A 21,420-nucleotide genomic window follows, 5' to 3' on the forward strand; every position below is an offset into this window, starting at 1 on the left:
TGTGGCCAGGGAAAGGCTCTCGTGTTTGTGAGACCTCCACCTGGGCAACCCAGTCAGGTCACTCAGCAGAACACTCAATGCTCAGAGCAAAAACCACTCCAGCAAGAGCCAAGCCAGCTTCATCCACAGCAAAAGCCCCACGGATTCATTCCATGTGTGGATGTGAGCAAGGAAACCCCTGCAGCAAACTCCAAGGGGAAGCTGCTGAATTCAGCTGGGCTGACAGGCCCCACCCAGCTGCTCTGGGGGCTCCAGACACAAAAACATCCCCAGAGACCCTTCCCAGCCGAGAGAAGGCAGCATTTACCTTTTCATGGCTCTGAAATCCTCCCAGGAAACACATCCTGGTCCTGTGCACCAGAGGGAAACCCCCACGGCCCCTGCCCCAGGAGGGTGAGGGAAGGTCAGTGGCCAGGAATGGAGCCCTGCAGGTTATCCTGGGATTTGTGCTGCAATTGGGAAGTGCAGAACTGGTCCTTCAAGTCACAGGGTCAGAGGCTGGGCCACCCTCCATCCCCGAGCCCATCCTGTGGAGCAAACCCCACATCTGCTGCCACGAGCTGCTGACATCACAGGGACAAGGTGGAAATTCTCCCTCCAGGCTCAGCTTTTCCAGAGCTCAGCTCCAGCATCGCCGCTCAGGGAAGGTCCAGGTTTCCCTGCAAGTCAACAAACACTTCCCCAGAGGCTCCTTCATTTGCATCCAGACACCAGCCTGGCATTCAGCATCCCCCTGCAGCTACCAAATGCAGGAAAATCAATCAGCCACCTCCCTACGAGCAACCCCCAGCCCAGATCCCCAAGCTGATGAAAACAGGAACATAGAAGTCACAGCACAGGTAAAGAGCACAACTTTTAGTTCATAAAAAAGATCAAACCAGAACATTTAAGGCCAATGAGTGCAAAAGAATCCCATAAGACACCACAGGTGAACCAGCTTCAGGGACCATCGAGTTGACAGTCTTCCTCTTAGTGAGTTTTCTGGGGGCTTGGGGGGTATTTTTCCAGTTTAATGCACACACACTCACTCTTCATTCCCAGCCTAGACATTAAAAATGTGTATTTGCTCTGTAGCAGCGCCTGCAGCTCGTTGCAAGTGCAGCTCAGCCCTTGTCTCCACAGCACAGCCCACAGAGCAGTGTCAGTGTGACCCAAGGGACGCCTCAGCACACAGCTTTGAGGAAACTTGTCCAAATAACAATGTACAAACCCAGGAGAGGCAGAAGCCAAGCAGGTCCCTCAGGATGGGCAGCATTTGGAAGGAGGTGACCTCACACAGCTCCCCTGGGAGTCCCAGCCTGGCCTTGCTTCAAGTCATCTCCTTGAATAAACTCCATTTCTCATAAAGCAACAGCTTCAAACACAAAGCAGGGAGGGGAAGCTAAATCCAAGGCTCAGTCTCTTCTCTTCATCTTTGAAATATTTCTCTCTGCCAGTGTCTCCAGGTGTGGTCTCAGTAATGCCCCTGATCTCTGGAAGCACACTGAAAAGAGCCAGTGGTTTACAAAAACAGGCTCTAACAGGGACTGGAACTGTCCATTTCAAAGGGTTTTGGCCTTTTCAAGAAGCCTGAGAGCTCCTGAGAGGAATTAAATCCTTCCTCCCTGCCCAAACCTCTGAAGAACAATCACAGGCAATAAAATAAAGGCACATTTCAATTCAACTAAGGCACATTTCAATTCAATTAAGGCACATTTCAGTCCAACTGAGGCACAAAACCATCATCCACACTGAAGCTCGGGGGCTGTTTGGGTTTCCCTCTCCCCAGAATCCAGTGGCTGTGTTTATCCTGTGGCTGCTAAACTCAACGAAGCGTTTTCTGTCCATGTCCAAGAGCACCCAAATCTCCAAACAAATCCCATGGCTTGATGTGTTTGTTTTGTGATAAAGAACCAAATAAATGGCAACACCACAGATGCAGCTTCCTCCTGCTGTGCCCTCAAGGCCACCTGGCACTGCCCTGGGGACAGCAGTGCCCCATCTCCTGCCTCCCCCAGACAGGAGCAAAGGGAAGGACGAGGTGCTGAGTGCCCACGGGGACAGGAAGGGACCAGCAGTGCCTCACACACCCTCTGCAGACACGCTCAGGAGCTTTTCCTGTCAAAGCAAACCACTTTTAAGGGATTTTTCTAGCCGAACAGCCCAAGGTCTGAAGCACAAAAAGTCAGGAGTGAATCAAGTGTTGCCCACCTGGAGCCACAGCCCTGCTCCAGGCTGTCCCAGGGGAAGCATGGAGGGCTTGGCAGGGTGAGGGAGAGCTGCTGGCAGGGCCTGTGTGCTCCTGGGAGGGCTCACAGCAGGGCTCACAGCAGGCTGGCAGAGCTGATCCCCATGGTCTGCTCATGCAGGGGCAGCCGAGCCCCCTCCCAGCCCCCAGCACTGGCACTGTGGCACCAGATGAGCCAAGAGGCCACAAATGAAATGAACCCCAGAACCTGAACCTGCTCCTCACAAGGCAGCAGGAGATGACACCGAGGGTCAGCAGGGAAAGGCAGATCTGGCTACTGAAAACACCATGGGTGTCTGACTTTGGGTTTGTGGGACCAACACAGGCACTTTAAATAGAGATTTGGGTCCCCACAGAGAGATTTGGGTCCCCACAGAGAGATTTGGGTCCCCACAGAGCAGGATTTCAGCCTGCACCCCAACATCAGCACCAGCAGAGACCCCACACGGTCATTCCCTATCCAAGCTCACTTAGGCAACGCCAGGAAGCAGGAACTGTACAAGAGGTCCTGAAACAGGGAAAGGGCTGAGCCACTGAGGCTGCTGGAGCTAAATGTGCTCTACAGAAATCACAGAAGCACAAGTTATCTGCTGCTTCCTTGTCCATCTTCTCCTCCCTGGGCACACATTCCACCTCCAAAGTTCATCAGCTCCGCAGTTTGCTTCCTTGATTGTCCGAAAAACCCAAAACATCCAGTGAAATTCAGACAGCAGAAGGAATTTGGCTTCAATAAGGATCGGGGTAGACTGGGAAAAACAAAAATCAAACGTGGCACAGCACACTCCACATGGAAAGAGGAGGATTGTGGCTGCAGCAAAGCCCTGGAATGCTGCTCGGGTCCTTCAGCAGTACACCTGGAGCAGAGGTGCCCCAGAAGAGTCAGTCTCTGTGTCCTGGAAAGAGGAATCTCTGCTGGCTGGAGAGCCTTGGGGAGCAAAGAGAAGAGAAGAGACGGTGCCATTAGCCCAGAGGAAGCACAGCAGCCTGGCACTGGGGAAGGAGCTGCCACAAAAGGCTTTGTGTACCATGAGGGAGGAGAAAGCCACACAAAGCCATGGCAAGGAACAGCCCTGCCTGCATTGCAGCCATCTCCCAGGACAGAGCTGATGTGCAGGAGGAAACTTGTCCTTTAGGCCTGGGCTGCTCTTTGGGAGGATCAGAGCTCGGGGCAGCCCCACACTCCTGCCTGCTTCCCTTTTGCACAGTTCCTTTTGTTGCCAGTCTCACCCAGCTGTGACCTCTGGCAGGCACACCCCAAATGCAGCCCCAAGCTGTGTCAAGGCACAGAGAAACTGAAAACTCCCAGCTCAGGTCCTGTGCAAGGACAGGGAACGTGCCACTCGTGGATTTCAGCCCTTGTCACAAAGGCCCACCAACCCACGAGTGTCCGAGCTCCAGTGCTCCCAAGGCGCAGGAGAAGCGAGGGGAAGCTGAGGAGCAGGGCCAGCTCAGCCTTTGTGGAGGGTGAGGACATGAAAGAGGGGATGTTCAGGGCACCCCTCTGCAGCCCTGGCCCCGGCCAGGTGCGTTACCTGCGCTGCTGTGCCGCCTCATGTTCCTGGCCAGCACATCCGCCGCCGTCTCCTCCGAGATCTGCACGGCCAGCTCTGCAACGAGAAACAAGAGGGCCTGAGACAGTGAGGGATGGTGGAATGGATGACTCAGCACTCAGGATCCCTGTCAGGAAGCACCCTCAGGGAACAGCACAGGCAGACTCTGATTCCTCCCATTGCTTCCGCTGTTGTCCGGGTAGTCTGAGCTGTGTGTCCTTAAACGCAGGAGCAGCCTCTCTGCTAATCTGGGAAGCACAACACCCACACGGCTTCCTCTCATACTTCTGGGTATCTCATTGCCCCCACACTCAGCTTCTCAAGGTTTTCTCTAAAAACAAACTCTGTTATACCCTGCTCTGGAGCTCAGACACTTGAGGCTGCTCTCACAAGGAGGAAGGAGCAGGAGGCACTGGTGCTGTGGAACAGCCCTTCCCTCCTTTTTGCAGGGATATTCACTGTGTGGAGGAGATCTGGGCTCTGAGGTGTCTGAGGGTGGCATTAGCCAGGCAGCACATGGGAGAGCCAGCTGAGTAACTGGACATCCTCTGCCACAAGCAGCTCGTCTGGTCCTACCAGTTCAGTTTGACTCAGCTTTTCTGCCTCCTTTGGATGAGCACAGGCAGAAGCAGCAGCAGCAGCACAAACCCCTCTATGGCTCAGCACAAACCTCACGGGCAAGGAAAGACAGGCTCAAAAAACCCACAGCACAGACAGGGTGAGCAGCAGAGCTCTCCATAAGGACCTCCACTCACACACCCCAGGAGAACACCCAGCGGGGTTCCAGCCCCGCTCCAGCGCCACATCTCCGTGGCTTTGATGACCCAGCCCCGTGGCAGCAGGCAGGGACACCCAGGGACCCCCACGTACCGTCCTGGCTGATGACCATGGACTCCAGCATCGTCTCGTTGCCGCTGTCGGGCGCGTTGCCCCGGCTGGACTTGTCCTCGTGGCTCTGGCTGGGGACGGAGATGTGGGGCCGGACCCTGCTCTTGCGGGTGCTGATGCGGATGATGCCTCGGACCAGCCTGCACTCGGCATCCTGCTCGTCCAGGTTGTAGTCCTGAGTTATGCTGTTGATGAGGTCCGAGATCTTGTTGGTCTTCTCCAGGAAGACGGTGTCCGAGGTGCACTTGGCCAGCTCGTCGATCTGGTGGACGCTGAACAGCTCCGTGAGCTTCTTGAAGATGAGGACGTCGATCTGCCGGCTGGACATGGAGCCGTTCAGCTCGCTGATGTCCACGTCCGACTCGTGGAAGGAGTAATACTCCTCCGAGCTCCGGTGGCTGCTGGGGAGCGGCGGCTTTTCAATGCTGTTCCTGAAGGGCTTCTCCAGCAGCTCCTTGCAGCAGGAATCAGATTCCAGGTGGTGGTTGGGGTTCCTGTTTGGATAGACAGGGATGCCCTTCAGCTTCACGTCTGGGTAACTGAAACTGCTGCCCATGCTGGACTTTTTGATCTGGTTCCCGTTCTTCTCAGCAGGAGAGGTGTTGGTGGGGCTGTTTGGCAGCCGCCCGTTGTAGTCTCCGTTCTTCCCATCGTCTGTGGAGGTCTCAGCGGGCCCCGGATAGGGAATGCAGACACTGCAGTCCTGGAAGCAGCCCCCACACGTCACTATGCAACAGAAAACGGCCTTGTACGTGTTCCAGGCCTGAGACAGGGAGGAGCAGCAAAAGCTCTGGTTTGGGGGAGCCTCTGCTGTCCCAGAGATGAAGGTGATGGTCTCAGCCTCTCGGCCGTTGGAGTCTTTGAGCTCGGCCTTGCGCCCTTTCCTGTCCCGCATCTGCTGGGCCCGGCTGCGGCTGGCTTTGATCTCGGGTGTGGAGCCACTGAACACCTCCAGGCTGACATCTGTGTCCCTGGCTGCCCGTGCTCGCAGGGGCACGGCCTCCGGGCCGGGCTGCTCCCGCTGCCGGGGGCTGCTCAGCTCCTGGGGAAGGCGGCTCCTCCGGCCCAGCATGGCTCGGCGCTCGGGCACCTGCAGGACAGGAGGGCTCAAATCAGAGCAATCCACTCATCACCAGTCCCACCTCAGTGAGCTGTGCATCAGCACAGAGGGCTCTGACAGCCAGAGACTCCCAAAGTCAACGTTTCAGTGACTTAGGGGAATATTTCGCATCAGGACTCGCGCTGTTCTCACTCAGGGCCCGCGTTCCGGGCTTCTCCCACTGCCCAAACTTTGCTGCTTCCTTTGGCTGGATGCTCAAATCAGAAGAGGGATGCTTTAAAAGGGCTATTTTCAGACATCAAAATCCCTGTAACCTTCAGAAGAGTTTTCTCCACACAGCTGGAAGAAGAGCCGGCTCCAGAGCAATAAAGGAGCAGCGCAGCTGGAGGTGGAGCCACTGACAGGCTCCAAAGGGAAAGTATCTTTTTTTAAACAACTTCCCTTTGTCTTGCATTCCTTGGGATTAGGCTGGGCCCTGACAGCACTTATCCATTTCAAAACACATCGTGCCCAGGAGGAGATGACAAGCAATCCATCATTGTGCAAGCTGCCAATTCCAACTCCACGTTATTTGCTGCTATTTCAATTTAGAGGATTTAGCAATGACAGCATTACCAACACTAATGATTTTTGCCAGTCATGCTAAGGTCAGGTGATGTCAAAGACTTCCCTATGAAAACTCAATGTCTTCATCTGGATTAAGGAAAAGATCTTGTCAACAAGTCGGTCTCAAATCACTCCCCATGGGAACAAAACCTTTGCAAACCCCGCTACAGCAATCCCCCAGCAGAGCCTGCTCAGCTGTGCCAACACAGCTCCTCCAGGTCTGCAGGGAGCTGCTGTGCCCTGTCACGTTCTGCCTGCACAGAGCCAGGCTTCACACTTCAGCACCTCAATCCTCCCTCTTCTTCATCTTTTCATTATTAAAGCTCAGCACGGGGCGATGTGAGGAAAGTCAGGTCAGGGCTGTCACTCCCCACTTCTCCTGCTCTGCCTTTATCCCAGGCTGTGGTGGGTCCCCAAACTCTCCATGGTTTCCAGGCTTCTTGGCTGCTTTCACCTCCAAGAGATCCTTTTAAATACTAATTAGGGTAATTAATAAGCAGTGAGAGCCCAGCCATAGCTCAAGTGTTTTAGGGCTGTCCTTGTTGCTTTACCATGGACTTTCTATAGGGCACCTCAAGCATGAATAAATAAATCTGTCAGACCTTGTTAGAGCATTGCCTCTTTTTTCCTGGTTTTTAAACCAATAGTCACATTTTCCCCACAAAGGAACAGGCACAGACTGAAAACCAGGCACTTACAGCACACCACTGCTTTCCAGGAATAGTTTGGCTCTGTTACCTTCCGAAAATTCATCCCAGGAGCTCCCTTTGCACATTTCTGGGCAATATGCAAAGTAAAAAGCCACATATGCTCCAATTTCAGTGCTGAGCAGGCAGAGCTCCCTCACCTCAGCACCACTGGAGGGTTTTAATTGCTTTCACTTCAGAACAAGTTGGGTTTTTTCCCCTCAACTTCCTCATTTTTGTAATGAAGTTCAAAATTAAAAAACAGACTGAAAAAAGCACGAAATGAAATGAAAACATTTGAGCTTCCTGGGATGTTTCTTTTCATTCCAAAGCCTCACTGAGAGACCCAACCTCTCCACTGCACAGCAACACTCCTTTATACAACAACAGACAATATTCTGGAGTTTCAGAGCATGGACAGAGAGAGGAGCATTATCTCAGCTCTGAGGAAATGACCTGCAGCCACAGGTGGCAGAGACAGCTCTGGGCTCTCCCACTCCCATCTCACCTTTCTGGGAGCTCTGGACCACGTGGAAAAGCTCCTCAGGAGCACAGAAAGGACACAGCTCCTCGATCCAGCAGCTTCCCCAGCACGGGAAGGGGCTGGACCAAAACCCTCAGCCATAAATAAACTCTCAGACCAAAATCCACAGCCAAGTGTTACTCACACGATGGTTGGGAGCTTCCTCTGCTCTCACACAGGCACCGTGAGTGACTGGAGAAGATCCCTCTAGAGAGGCTCAGCATCTGCTCCAGAGGAGCCAGGAGGGATCTACACAGGGTCTGCAGCACTCAGAGTTAGCCAGGGTCTAAGATCTTCATTGTTCAGAGGGAGGGATTTCCTTGGAAAGTTTTAAAAAAGCTCAGTTAAGTTGGGAATCTCCTGAACAACGTCACATCCCTTTGCCTATACACACCAGTGCTGCTGGCAGCCAGGGAATGCCTCCTGAATTCCAGGATTTACACACTGATACAGCTCCTCTGAGCTCTGTGCAAGCATCCACAGCTGGGGAGTGTCCTAAGGAGCTGAAGTCACCTGTTAAGGTCCTGCTCCCAACTGCTGGCACCGGGCAGGGATGGAGATCCTGACCCAGAGTGAACGTGGATCCAGCATCCTCCCTGTGCATCCCTGGGGATGCAGCATCTTCCCTCTCAGCATTTGAGACAGAAACCCCTGGCCAAGGAACTGCCTCCTCCCAAATGGAAAGAGAAGGGGAGACCCACCTGGGCACAAACAGAGCCCCCTCCGCCTACCTTGGCCCCCACCATGTCCTCCACGGGGGATTTCTGGGGAGAGGAGGAGCAGGAACGGCAGGGGACAGACCCATCCCAGCCTGTCCTGCTCTGCACAGGCTCCCACCGCGCCCCCCACTCCATTTTCCAGCCCTGGCAATCAGAGCCGGCCCCAGCCGGGACCGGGGGCTGTTCCCAGCCGGGACCGGGGGCTGTCCCCAGCCGGTACCGGGGCTGTTCCCAGCCGGTACCGGGGCTGTCCCCAGCCGGGACCGGGGCTGTTCCCAGCCGGTACCGGGGCTGTCCCCAGCCGGGACCGGGGGCTGTTCCCAGCCGGGACCGGGGGCTGTTCCCAGCCGGGACCGGGGGCTGTTCCCAGCCGGTACCGGGGGCTGTCCCCAGCCGGTACCGGGGGCTGTTCCCAGCCGGGACCGGGGGCTGTTCCCAGCCGGGACCGGGGGCTGTCCCCAGCCGGGACCGGGGCACACGAGGGTCCCTGTGCCGGGGGATCCCGGCGCGCACGGGGAAGGGGAGAAGGCTCCGCGGCGGGGACAGCCCGGGGGCGGAGGGGATCCCGGTGTGGGGGTGCCGGGGGTGCCGGGCCCTCTCTCCCTCCTTCCCTCCCTCCCTGCCGGTCGCGGCCTGCGGCTGCCCCCGGGCCGGGCCGGGCGGGAGGCGCCGGGCGGCGGGGCCGGAGCCGGAGCCGGGGCTGATGCCGGGGCTGATGGCAGGCCCGGGGCCGGGTGGGGGCCAGCACCGGGGCCGGGCCGGGCCGGGCCGGGCTCTCGTTACCTGCGAGCCGGGAGCGCGTCCGGCCCCGCCTCACCTGCGCCAGGTGCGCCACGTGACCCGGACGGGCCGCGCCGAGGGACAGCAGAGTGCGGTGGGCGAAGCTGCTCCGTACCCAGGACCGGGCACAGACCCGGGAACAAACCCGGGAATAAACCCGGGAATAGACCCGGGAACAAAATCCCGGGAACAAAATCCCGGGAACAAACCCGGGAGTAAACATCGGGAATAGACCCGGGAACAAAATCCCGGGAACAAAATCCCGGGAACAAACCCGGGAATAAACATCGGGAATAGACCCGGGAACAAAATCCCGGGAACAAACATCGGGAATAAACCCGGGAAAAAAACCGTGAATAAACATCGGGAATAAATCCGGGAACAAAATCCCGGGAACAAAATCCCGGGAACAAACCCGGGAATAAACCCGGGAAAAAACCCGGGAACAAATCCGGGAATAAACCCGGGAACAAACCCGGGAACAAACCCGGGAATAAACCCGGGAACAAACCCGGGAATAAACCCGGGAACAAAATCTCGGGAACAGACCCGGGAACAAACCTGGGAATAAACCAAGGAACAAACCCGGGAACAGACCCGAGCACAGACCCGAGCACAGACCCCGGGACAAACCCCGGGACCCCCGGGACCCCCGGGCCGGGCAGAGCAGCCGGGCTCGGTGGGTCCGGGATGGTGCGACAGGAGCTGGGTCCTGGGGCTTAAACCTGAAATCCTGGTGCAGGATTCCTTCCCTAAAACTGTGCCAGGATGAAAGAGCAGAGCCTGAGCCCCTCCTGCCCTGGTAACTGGGACACCCGGGGAAAAGCCTGGGGAGGGACTGGGAGAGATGGCACGGACATTAATTATTGCTGCCTGTAATGAGGCTTCGCTTTTCTGGAGCACATCCCAGCTCAGGGCTTTACAAAGGCTGGAGACGAGGCCACTGCACATCCCTCGGCTCTGTCCTCCTGCATCCCTAATCCCCGCGTCCCCGGGGAGCCCCGGGGGCTGTGCTGGCCGCAGGGCGGGGCGGGTCCCACCCCAGTGTCACATCCCAGTGTCACATCCCAGTGTCACATCAGTGTCCCATTCTGGTGTCCCACCCCAGTGTCACATCCCGGTGTCCCATCCCTGTCCCACCCCCGTGTCCCACCCCGGTGCTTGGGGCACTGCCAAGGAAGGGAGGACAAAGGGAGAACAAAGTTCTCACCGGGATTTTGCATCACCGAGGTTTATTCTGAGCGCTGCTAATTGCAGCCTCCTCTGCTAAATCATGAATAGCTCGACAGCCCGAGCAGAAATCCTGCAGTGCCGGAGGGTTCTGGGGACTCAGGCTGTGCCTCACGGCAGGGACATTTCTTGTCTTTTTCTGGTGTTTGCATGGACCGGGCACTGTGTGCTCAGCGCTGGGATGTGCTGGCACAGCCTGGAGACACGGCTGCTCTGGGGGCTCACCCTCAGCCTCGCTGCCCAGTGTCCCCAGCTCATCTTCTCATTCCTTAAACTCGTGTCCAGGCACAGCTGCTCCCCCTTTCCACGTCCTTTGCTCCCCCTGGAGCAGGGGCAGGAGCTGGGAAGGCATCAAGCAGCGCAGACACGGGGGGTGACCCGAAAAGGGAATTATTTTCTGTGCAGGTAATGACGGAGCCGGCGCCTCCTGAGATCCCTCCAACCTCGGCAATTCCAGCCTTTCATTTTGGGGGAGCAGGGGAAGCTCAGGGCGGGACACACCCGGCTCTTTCCCCTGCTGGGAGTACCCTTGGGGGTCCGGGTTCCACCGAATCAGAGCAAAGAAAGGAGAGAGAAGGATGCTCTGTTTAATTCCTGCCTGTCCCCACAGGTCTTTTTGGGCTTGGGGAAGAAGAAGCACGAGAAGAGCTTTAACCCCACGGTGGAGCAGCACCGCTCAAATTCCACACCTCATTTTAGAGCAGCATTTGTATCGTTCAGCCGAGGATGGCTCAGGCCGGACTGGAGAGCAGCCTGAGGAGCTCCGGGGAATGTCGGAGCCGTGTTCCGAGCCCGGCCGGGGGGGATGCGCTGGCGGCCGGGGGATGGGACGAGCCGGCAGCGGGGGCCGGAGCGGTGACGCAGCGGCCGCTGACGCTGCTCCGGTGCCTGGCAGACGTGTGGCAGCCTGGCAGGAGCACGAATGTGATGCAAAGCACAGGAGATGAGGGGTTTTTATTCCTCCTAAGGTAAGGAAAGCAAAAATGTCACCAGCGCCGTGGGCGACATCCACAGAAGGCCTGGATGTGGCTCTGCCTGAAACAGATTTAGGCTGGGTTTTTGTTTTTTAGGCTTTTATTCCAGTCGGGGGGTGGGATGAAACCTTGACACCTGGTTTCTATTCTCTCTGCCGCTCCGATGTCAGACCCACGCACCTTCACGAAGATGGAGCCGCTGAGGATGACATTCCAGCAGGAGGAACCCCAAACCCAGGCTCTGGGGGGAGCAAGGTGACAGCGGCACCTCCCGCTGCAGCCCCCTCCCCTGCCAGCCCCCTCCCCGCTTTGTTAATCCCGTTAATTTGTGACAATGTGACAGCCCGGCCGCAGCCCCCCCGTGCAGCCTTTCCCAGTGACCCCTCGGTGACTTTCTCAGCGTTTCCCAGCGATCCCACCCGTCCCCAGCTCCGCATTTCCCTCACACCATCCAAGGGACGGCCGTGTTCCAGCGCTGAGCCGCCGGGGCGGAGCCGCACCGAGCTGTACCGAGCCCGGTGCCCGGTACTGGTGCGGAGCCCGGAGCCCTGACGGTGAATACCGGGCCATACCGAGCCAGGGCTGCACCGTACCGAGCCCGGGGTCCCATCAATGCCGGCACCGGAGCCCGGTGTAGGACCGAGCCCGTAGCGGTGCCGTACCGGGCCGTGCCCAGCCCCGGTGCAGTGCCGGTCCATAGCGAACCCCGGGCCGCGCCGTCCCGGTGCGGGGTCGCGTGTCCCCCACCCCCTTCCCCCGTGCCGGTGCGGAGCCCGTGCCGGAGCCGCCCCCGCCGGGGCCGAGCCCCGCCGCCAGCACCGCCCCCGGGCTATATATCCCCGCCGCATCCCTCCGCCGCCGCTCCCGCTCCCATGGCTACCGCAGCGGCGGCACCGGCACCTCCGAGCCCCGCCGGCGGCGACGCGCAGCGCCCGTCCCGCGGCGGCCCCGGCGGCCCCGGCGGCGGTCCCGGTCCCGGTCCCGGTGCGGTGGAGCTGGCGGCGGCGCGGCGGAGGCTGGTGGCGGCCGAGGGGCGGCGGCGGGCGGCGGCAGAGCTGGAGGGGCGGGTGCGGCAGGTTCACTGCGCTCTGCTGCACGCCGAGCTGCGCCTGGCCGCCCGCGCAGAGACCCTGGGCCGCCTCGGGGCCGGCGTGGCCCAGGCGCAGCTGGCCCTGGCAGCCCAGAGCCAGCGGCTGCAGAAGGGGCTGCGCCGCCGCCCGCGGCCCCGGCCCGGAGCGCTCCTCGCCGCCGCCCGCGCCCTGCGCAGCTGCGTGCCCTGGACCCCCGGGAGGAGCCGCGGAGCCCCCCCGGGCACCCCCGTGCGCCGCCTGCCCCCCGCCAGCCGCGGCTCCGCCTAGGGACTGCGGCTGCCGGGGCTGCGGTACTCCAGGGGGGTCGGGGGGTTCTGGAAGTGGGGGACGCCTCGGTGGATCTGGGGAACCCTGCAGGATCTGGGGGACCCCGTGGTGGTGGGGGGTGGGGATCCAGTCCTTCCGAGGGTCTTGGGAAGTCTAAAGGGTGGGGGCAAGGGAGGTTTGGGGAGAGGAGGGGTCTGGGGTGCTTGAGGGGGTTTGAGCCGTGGGGACTCCGGGGGGTTTGGGAGCCCTGAAAGTGGAGGGTGGGTTCACGGGTGGAACTGTGGGACCCTGTGCTATGCGGGGATCCGGTTTGGCCTGGGGTCGTTCAGGGAGTCCTGGGGAGACTGGTGGGATGGGATCTGATGGGTTCGGGAGTCCTGGGGAGTCTGGTGGGATGGGATCTGATGGGTTCGGGAGTCCTGGGGTCCGGGGCACTGTGGTGGGTGTGAGGGGCCTTGGGGACCCTGCAGGATCTGGGGGACCACCTGGTGTGGGGTAACCCAATGGGGTCTGGGGTCCTTTAGAGGAGTCTGCTGGGTTTGAGGTTACAGTTGAATTCTGCAGGGTGTGAAGGGTCCAGGGGACCCTACGGGGTGGGGGGACCCAGCAGGGTCTGGGGAATCCAATGGGCTGGAACCCAGTGGATTTGGGGTTCCTCCTGAACTGGTCTGAGGATCCAGTGGGATGGGACCCAGTGCGTTAAAAGGGCTTAAGCATCCTCGAGGGTGCCAGGGAGATCCTGCAGGGTCTCGGGGACTTTATGGGGTGGGGGTACCCAGCAGGGTCTGGGACCCCAGCAGTGGCCCAGGGGGTCTGATGGGGAGAGACTTTGGGGTATTTGGGGTTCCATAGGGGACCCTGTGGTACTAGGGCACTCCAGGGGACCCAGCAGGGTCTGGAGACCTTGGAGTGCCCCGAGGAATTTGGTGGGGAGAGCATCCCTGAGGGTTGTGACGTTTGAAGGACCCTGCAGGGTCAGGGTCCAGGGTGTGCAGTGAACCGGCAGACTGGGGGGGCACAGTGAGGCTGGGGGGACCCAGCAGGTTCTGGGAACCCCCCTGGGGTTGGGAGGCCCTTCAGAGTCCGGGATCACTGGAGGATCTTGCCAGGTTTGGGGGAGCTTGTGGAGGAGTCTGCTGCCAGCACCCCCAGCCCGGTCTGGGGTCGCCTCCCTCCTTAAGGCAGCGGGTTCAGGGCAGCCACTCTGGGGCAGGGCCCCTTCCCCTCCTGAGCTCCAGGGCCCCCGGGAGGGGACCCCAGCCCTTGGGACACTGCTGGGACTGGGACTCACACGGGGCAGCCCTGACGTGTCCCCTGCAAACCTCGGCGGAGAGTCCAGAGCTCGGGGCCAGAGCCCCTGGGCAGCGATTCGGGCTCCAGCCGGAGCGGGGACAGAACGGGAAGGGACCGGGACTCGCATCCACCGGCACTGCCCACCTCCCACCGGGGCCGCTTCGGGACCGTTCCGCTGCCCGACCGCGCTCCGAGGCTCCCGGTGCTTGCAGCGAGCGACCTTGGGGACAGCCAATGTCACCTGCTGGCACAGCCGGCCGCTGCGGGCTGGCAGGGAGGCACGAGGAGGCGGAGACGGGCTCGGGATGAAGGATCCCTCTCTGAGGGATGAAGGATTCCTCTGCGGGATGAAAGATCCCTCTGCGGGATGAAAGATCCCTCTCCGGGATGAAGGACCCCTCTGTGGGATGACGAATCTCCCTGAGGGATGAAGAGATCGATCTCTCTCTGGGATGAAGGATCTCTCCGGGATGAAGGATCTCTCTCTGGGATGAAGGATCTCTCTCCGGGATGAAGGATCTCTCTCTGGGGTGAAGGATCTCTCTCTGGAGTGAAGGATCTCTCTCCGGGATGAAGGATCTCTCTCCGGGATGAAGGCTTTCCCTGCGGACTGAAAGCTTGTTCAGGGCCCCGGTGCCGGTGTCCCCATGGCTGTGCCACTGTCCTGAGCCGGCTCGGACCGGGAGGAATCGGCCGTTCCCCGCCGGGATCGCTGAGGTTCGGCTGCCGAAGCTCCCCCGGTCCTGCTCCGCCGCCCCCGGGGTGACCGTGCCTGGCCCCGAGCCCCCGCCGCGGCCTTCCCCAGCAGCTGCTGAATCCTCCGGGAAAACCATCAGTCCCCCCGCTATTTATTTATTCATTTAAATGTAAAAAAAGCCCAACCGCTGGGTTTGGGCTGGGCTGGGGGGGTTTCCCCGACGCCCGAATGTGCCGCGCCCCCGCTGGTGTGACAGCAGGTCTGTTGTGTAACCCTGCCCGCACCGTGCTGCCCCTGCTCTGGAATAAACTTTGATATATATTTTATTCATTACATGTGGTGTCCTGAGGTGCTGGTTGAAATATAACTGAGAGGGTGATTAGAACGGGGATTAACAAATAAGCCCCGGTAATGGCATGTAATTAATACCGGAGTAGATTTCTCTGATTATTGACCTCTTCCCTCCTCTGAGTGTGTGGGCAGGTGTGGAAAAGTATGTTCAGAATTCCTGCAGCAGGATGTCACTGTATATATATATATAGATAGATAAATATAGATATACCTACAGACGTGGTCTGTCCTGAAAAACTCACCTAAGGTGACAAACCAGGCACAGCTTGCACATAAATATCTGCAGAAAATAGGTGACAGAGAAAAATTTAAGCTCCCATCCTGCCTTTGCAGCCCCGCTCTCAAGAGCTCTGCCTTTTCCCCATTAATCCCAGTTTTCACACAATTCTCGGGTCTGTGCTGCCCTGTGCAGAGCTGGGAATGCTCTGGCACCTCTCGGTGCTCCCCAGTTCCTGCCCTCTCACTCCCAGGGGAGATTTTCCCGTGTGTAATCCCAGCCGGAAGGTGATTCCTGGAGCCGAGAGCGGAGTTTGCTGCTAAGAGCAGCTTAGGGGTCTCAGCCAGGAGAAGAGACACATTATCTCTCCTGGCTTTCAATTAATAGTATGGAATGCACAGCTTGAGCTTAAATCCCTCGATTTTTTCCCCTTTCTCTGGTGATTATTTGCAAATCAGCTTTTGACCTGATTAGAGCAGAACCGACTTAGAGGAAATGCAGGGAAAGACCTTAAATTTATAATAAATCAACTCCATTAAAGCAGAAAGAGCAAAATCATTAAAAATCCCTCAGTGTGATGGTTCCTCCCCAGCCTTCAGTCTCAGTAAGGATCCAGTCTCATCCCGCTTTGTATTCCTGGAGTATCTTCAGCTGGAACATGACATCCATCACAATTCACACACTTATTCCCATTTTCCTCCAGGACGGGGAGGCTGGTGCAGCCAGTGAGGGCAGGAGGGTTGCTGGAAGGGCAAGGAGGGCCCTCAGCACCCCACAGAGAGCTGGAATGAGGATGCCCGCCTGCCCCAGGTGTGCGGGGAATGCCGCGCTCAGGGTTTCCAAGGATGGGGAAAGGCGGAGGCGCTTCCATCTCCATCCCCCGGGGCTCTGGACCTCCCCCCGCCAGGAGGAGCAGCAGGGGCAGCTCGGTTGCACCGGGGAGGGTGGGGAGGGTGGGGAGGGCAGCTGTGGCCGTGCCTGGATTTTGGACTGGAGTGAGAAGTGATCCCTGCGTCAGGAACAGGAATGAAAAGGAAACAGAAGCTGGCCCGGAGCTCCATCCCAGGGCGGGAGCAGCCAGCACATCCTGCATCCATCTCCACGAGAGGGGAGCTCCGGCTGACCCCATCATCTCAGGGGTCGGGGGCTCAGCTCAGGGGGGAGCAGCACAGAGCAGCTCCCGCACAGGGACAGGGCAGGGCAGAGCCCCCGCTGGCTCCGGGACAGCCTCGGGAGCACAGGGCTTTACATAACCCCGCTGCCTCCCTGCCAGCACCGTTACATAAACAGCACCCACACTTGTTGGCTTTATGGGATTATTCTCTTACAGACTTTCTGGGAAAAATAAAATTAATGTGGCGTGTTAATACCTAAGCCTGGCTTCTCCCCTTTGCACCGTTAATTCCTCCGGGCTGGGCATGGTGGAGGGAGCTGGTGTGAGGGGGAGACAGGGCACAGCACCCACAGAAACTGCCCAGGGCTGAAGTGACTCCGAGGGGTCGCTGTGAGAGCGGGGAGCGCAGGGAATGTGAGACGGGACACAGGACAGGGCTTGTGAGAGAGTGACGGAGGGGATGGCACAGACAGTGATGGAGAGGGGACAGGGACAGTGAGAGAGGAAGAGGGACAGGGATGGCACAAGAGTGAGGGAGAGGGGACAGGGTTGGTGCAAAAGTGATGAAGGGCGGCAAAGGGATGGGGCGAGAGTGATGGAGAGGGGCGGACAGGGACGGTGCCAGAGAGGTGGGGACAGGGGACGGGGGACAGAGGACAGAGCCGGGACAGGGGACAGGGACAGAGCCGGGACAGGGGACAGGGGACAGGGACAGAGCCGGGACAGGGGACAGGAGACAGAGCCGGGACAGGGGACAGAGCCGGGACAGGGGACAGGGGACAGGGGACAGAGCCGGGACAGAGGACAGGGACAGAGCCGGGACAGAGGCCACCCCCAGTGCGGACACGAGATGGCGCCGCGGGAGCCGCCGGAGCAGCCCCGGCACGGCGGGACCGGTCCCGCTCCAGCCCTTCCTCCTCCGAGAGGCGATCACAGCCCCAAACAGCCCCAGAGTGGGAATTGCCCCCCTGGCCTCTGATTTATCCCTTCCAGCAGCTGAGTCCGGGCTCCCCGCGAGCTTTCTGTGGGGCTGGAATTCTCACACAGAGGTTTTGATCTCTTTCTGTTCCTTGTCAGGGCAGTCGGCGTCCGGAGGGGTCTGCGGGGGCTGGGACTCTCACCTGGGAACGCACCCGCCTGCATTTCTGGCTCCTTTTGAGCCGCGGTATTTCCATCTTCCCATCCCTCGCCCCTGGGACAAGCAGCCCTGTGCTTCATCCCAGGCCAGGGGTGCTGAGAAATGCCATAAATCCACATTTTATGTTCTGCCCCCGTGCCTGCCAGGCGGGGGATGCTGTCCAGGGCCTGAAGGTGGGTGCTTTGTCCTCACCACCTTATCACCCCCTGCCCCGGAGCTCCAGGGGTCTCGCTGTGCTCTGGGGGGCTCACAAGCCCATTCCCACGGCACCTGGATGCTCTGGGCTCGCCTTACTGTGTTAAGCTCCTCTTGGTCCACTTCTCTCTTCCCCTCTAAAGCTCTTTAAGTCACTGATCTCGTTAAACCTCAGCAATCGGGTTGTTTTGCCCTGCAAGTTAATGTTCCTAATTCCTGGCCCGGCACAGGGCTCCCCCTGCTCCCGGGGCGGCTGCTCCCGGCCAGGGCGGCCCCGGTGGAGCCGATCCCGGGGAGATCCCGGGGAGATCCCGGGGAGATCCCGGCTGTGACAGCTCCGTGTCCCTGACCAGGGCGGCCCCGGTGGAGCCGATCCCGGGGCGATCCCGGCTGTGACAGCCCCGTGTCCCTGGCCTGGCTGCAGGGATGGCTCGGGGATGCTGCAGGGATGGGCACGGCTGGAGCAGGATGCAAAGCTGTGCCATGGGGTCCGTGTGAGCCTGGAGGGTGCCCCAGCCCCTGTCACCTCCCCTGGGCTCCTGGCCCGAGCCCCCATGGCCCGGCAGAGCTGGGCTCGGCTGCAGTGCCCCTCAACCCCTCTGCTTTTGGGTGATGAACGGCAGAAAATGTCTCGGTCAGCCTCACCTCCCTCCTCACACCCTTTTTTCCAAGCATTTGGGTGCTCAGAAAAGATTTGTCCAGGCGTTTCAGCCCTTTTTAAAGTGAATGCTTTAAGGGGCACGGGGTAATTAATGCTGCCACTCGTGGGGTTGGAGATGTGGGTTCTTAATGCCTTTTTCCCTCCAGGAAGGCCGGGCTGGAGCTGGGCACAGCCACAATTTTCCAGGCTTCAGCTATCCCTGCCTGTCACCTCCACCCCGGGGCTGCCTGGATCACCCCCAAGTTTCCCATCACAGAGCAGCGTCTCTATTTTCAGTCCTGGCTGCCCTAATCCGATCACACGCCTCTGCCCGTGCCACAGCTGCTCCTTCCCAAAGCCCACGGCTGCTCCGAGCCCGGCCTGGCCAGGCTCCTGTGTCCCCAGCACAGGAGAATTCTCCCCCTGCTCCTCCCCAGAGCGGCTCCCAAACCCCCTGGGACCTGCACTTGCCCCTTCCCTACAGCACCAGGGTTTCCCTACACCCACAGCAGCCAAATCTGTGGATTGGCAAGTCCTGGGAAGGGCAGAGCGGTGAGGAATTGTCCCCAGAATAGCTCCATGACGTGAACAGCACAGGGCAAGGTGCCAGTCAGTGGTTCTGCCTTGCTCACTGTCCCATCTCGTGCGGGGGGACTGGGACGGATTCCCCCGGTCACGCTGACATCTGTAATTTATAATAAATTAATAAAACTGGATATATGGAATGGAATAGGTGGATATTAAACCCAGCTCCCAACCTGCAGCAGGGATTTCCAGAGCAGACACCCAGGGACACCCTCCCCTGCCGGCTTCGTTCCTGTCCCTGTAATCCCCAGCAGCCCGAGATGACGGGAGCCCTGTAACCTGATCACGGTTCATTAAGAGGCTTAACGACATTAATCGCCAAAAGTATCAGTTATTGCTCACAGCCCTTCCCTCGGGAGGCTCCAGAGATCCCCGGGCTCCGTGTGCTGGGGTGGAGCTGAGGATTTCCTAAAACCTGCAGCAGCAGCACCCTCGGAATGGAGAGATTTGGGCTTTGGGGGTTTCCCCTCCAGAGACAGCTCCAGGTTTCCACATGTCCCAGCTCCACGGTGTGGTGCTCATCCTTCCCTGGGGGTACCACCGAGCCCCAGCTCGCCCACTCCCACTGTGGGAGCCGAGAGCTCCAGGCAAAAAAAGCCCCGAATTTTTCCAGCCCTCTGTTGTTTGCAGGTGGGTTTTGTTCAACCAGCAAAGTTCATTCGGAAGAGCTAAAAATGGGAAAAATTTGGGGTGTTTGGGAAGGAAGGGAAGGAAGGGAAGGAAGGGAAGGAAGGGAAGGAAGGGAAGGAAGGGAAGGAAGGGAAGGAAGGGAAGGAAGGGAAGGAAGGGAAGGAAGGGAAGGAAGGGAAGGAAGGGAAGGAAGGGAAGGAAGGGAAGGAAGGGAAGGAAGGGAAGGAAGGGAAGGAAGGGAAGGAAGGGAAGGAAGGGAAGGAAGGGAAGGAAGGGAAGGAAGGGAAGGAAGGGAAGGAAGGGACCACATCCCTGTGCCAAGGGATGATGGGCACCACGAGTGCCAGCAGCGATGTCCCCGGGCCGTGCCAGCCCCGCGCCCACCCCCGGCCCCGGCACGGCTGACGCTGGGACTAAATCGGTCGGTGACAGGCAGGAAAGGAATCCATGGAGCAGGGCCAGGCACGGGCTCCTCTCGGCTCTCCCGTCTCGCCTCTTATGGAGAGGAGCAGGAGGAAGAGGGGCCGGGAGCAGCTCCCGTTAAGGAGAAGCCCTGGGGAAACCCTGGCTCACCCCAGCGGGGCACGGGGGGAGCAGCGAGCGGGGACACGCCAGCACCCCTGGGGACAGCCGGGACACGGATCCTGTCGGAACACCGATCCTGTATGGACACGGATCCTGCCGGGACACGGATCCTCCCGGGACACGGATCCTCCCGGGACACCGATCCTGTATGGACACGGATCCTCCCGGGACACCGATCCTGTATGGACACGGATCCTCCCGGGACACGGATCCTCCCGGGACACGGATCCTCCCGGGACACCGATCCTCCCGGGACACCGATCCTGTATGGACACGGATCCTCCCGGGACACCGATCCTCCCGGGGGGTCCTGCCCTGGCCGGGGCTTCCCGCAGGGATGCGCCAGGTACCCCCGGGCTTTGGCAGCTGCCGGAGCCGCTGCCATCCCCCTGCGCGGCCAGAGGAGTTTTCTGAGTCCATCCAAGAGCGATTCCCCTCTTGGGCCGCAAATCAAAATCCGTTTTGTGCAAAGCCAGGGAGCATAAAGAGGTTCAAAACCCGAGCAGCTCAGCTCAGTGACAGGTCAGGGCACAGCTGAACCCCCACGGCCGAGTCCAGCTCCTGGGAACCTCCCCCTGGGGCCGGGGAAGCGAATCCTCCTGCTCTTTCCCACGTGTTGTTGCGCTGGGCAAATATTTGTTTTGGAAAGCGCTGCCTTGCCCCGAGCCCTGCAGCCAAGGCCGGCCCTGGCACCAAGGCTGCTCGCAGGGACGGACCCTGCTCTGAGCAAACCCCCGCTCTCCACTGCAGGGAGCAAGAGCAGCCCGGCCTGGATGCCAGGGGATGATCTCGGAGCAGGAGAGGATGATGATCTCGGAGCAGGAGGGGATGATGATCTCGGGGCAGGAGGGGATGATCTCCGCGGGGTCTGTGCGCACTGTCGGGAATCTCCTCCTGCAGTGAGGAATGACCCCGGCAAGGGGCGGTCACTGCCCCTCCTGCAGCACCAGGCACGGCGCGCTCGGGGCTCCTCTGTGCCCACACCGGGCTCGCAGCCCCCACAGTCCTGGGAGACAGGCTGGGATACACCTGCAGAGGGAAAAGCCCTGGGAAGCTGCTCGGGAGCGTCGGGGGGGAAATCCCAGCCTTTCTGTGCTATTTTACGACCTCTCCTCGCTTCTGGAAATGCGCTTTTGGCCGCAGGGAGCAGCAGAGGGGGCTGCGGTGGGAGCCGGGCCCGGGGGGTCTCCAGGACGGGAATTGGGGCGGGGGCCCCGCGGCGCTCCCCAGCCCTGGCCCCGCACGGCCGGAGCGGCAGCAGCGCGGGGCCGCTGCCCTTTGTTTCACAGAATAAAGTTAGCGCTGTTACTCAGCCCGTCGCTATTCCAGCAATTCCTGCCTCCACTTTCGCTCTGCAGCGGGAAACATTCCTGC

General features: G+C 59.6%; 2 protein-coding genes across 2 annotated transcripts; one reads left to right on the forward strand and one right to left on the reverse strand.

Annotated features, from left to right (window-relative positions):
- Positions 1–7: 7 nt before the first annotated feature.
- Positions 8–9,090, reverse strand: KDF1 (keratinocyte differentiation factor 1). The gene is made up of 5 exons (XM_058856321.1): positions 9,043–9,090; positions 7,686–7,859; positions 4,648–5,755; positions 3,760–3,834; positions 8–3,152 (listed from the first exon to the last, which is right to left on the reverse strand). The coding sequence occupies exons 3-5, from the start codon at positions 5,735–5,737 to the stop codon at positions 3,070–3,072; spliced, it is 1,248 nt and encodes a 415-aa protein (XP_058712304.1). The 5' UTR covers positions 5,738–5,755; positions 7,686–7,859; positions 9,043–9,090; the 3' UTR covers positions 8–3,069.
- Positions 9,091–11,647: 2,557 nt separating this feature from the next.
- Positions 11,648–12,674, forward strand: TRNP1 (TMF1 regulated nuclear protein 1). The gene has a single exon (XM_058856328.1). It carries the CDS (start codon positions 12,116–12,118, stop codon positions 12,599–12,601), a length of 486 nt encoding a protein of 161 aa, XP_058712311.1. The 5' UTR covers positions 11,648–12,115; the 3' UTR covers positions 12,602–12,674.
- The last annotated feature ends 8,746 nt before the right edge of the window (positions 12,675–21,420 follow it).

Source organism: Poecile atricapillus, chromosome 24 (genome assembly GCF_030490865.1).
Source record: "Poecile atricapillus isolate bPoeAtr1 chromosome 24, bPoeAtr1.hap1, whole genome shotgun sequence".
Classification (NCBI taxonomy): domain Eukaryota; kingdom Metazoa; phylum Chordata; class Aves; order Passeriformes; family Paridae; genus Poecile; species Poecile atricapillus.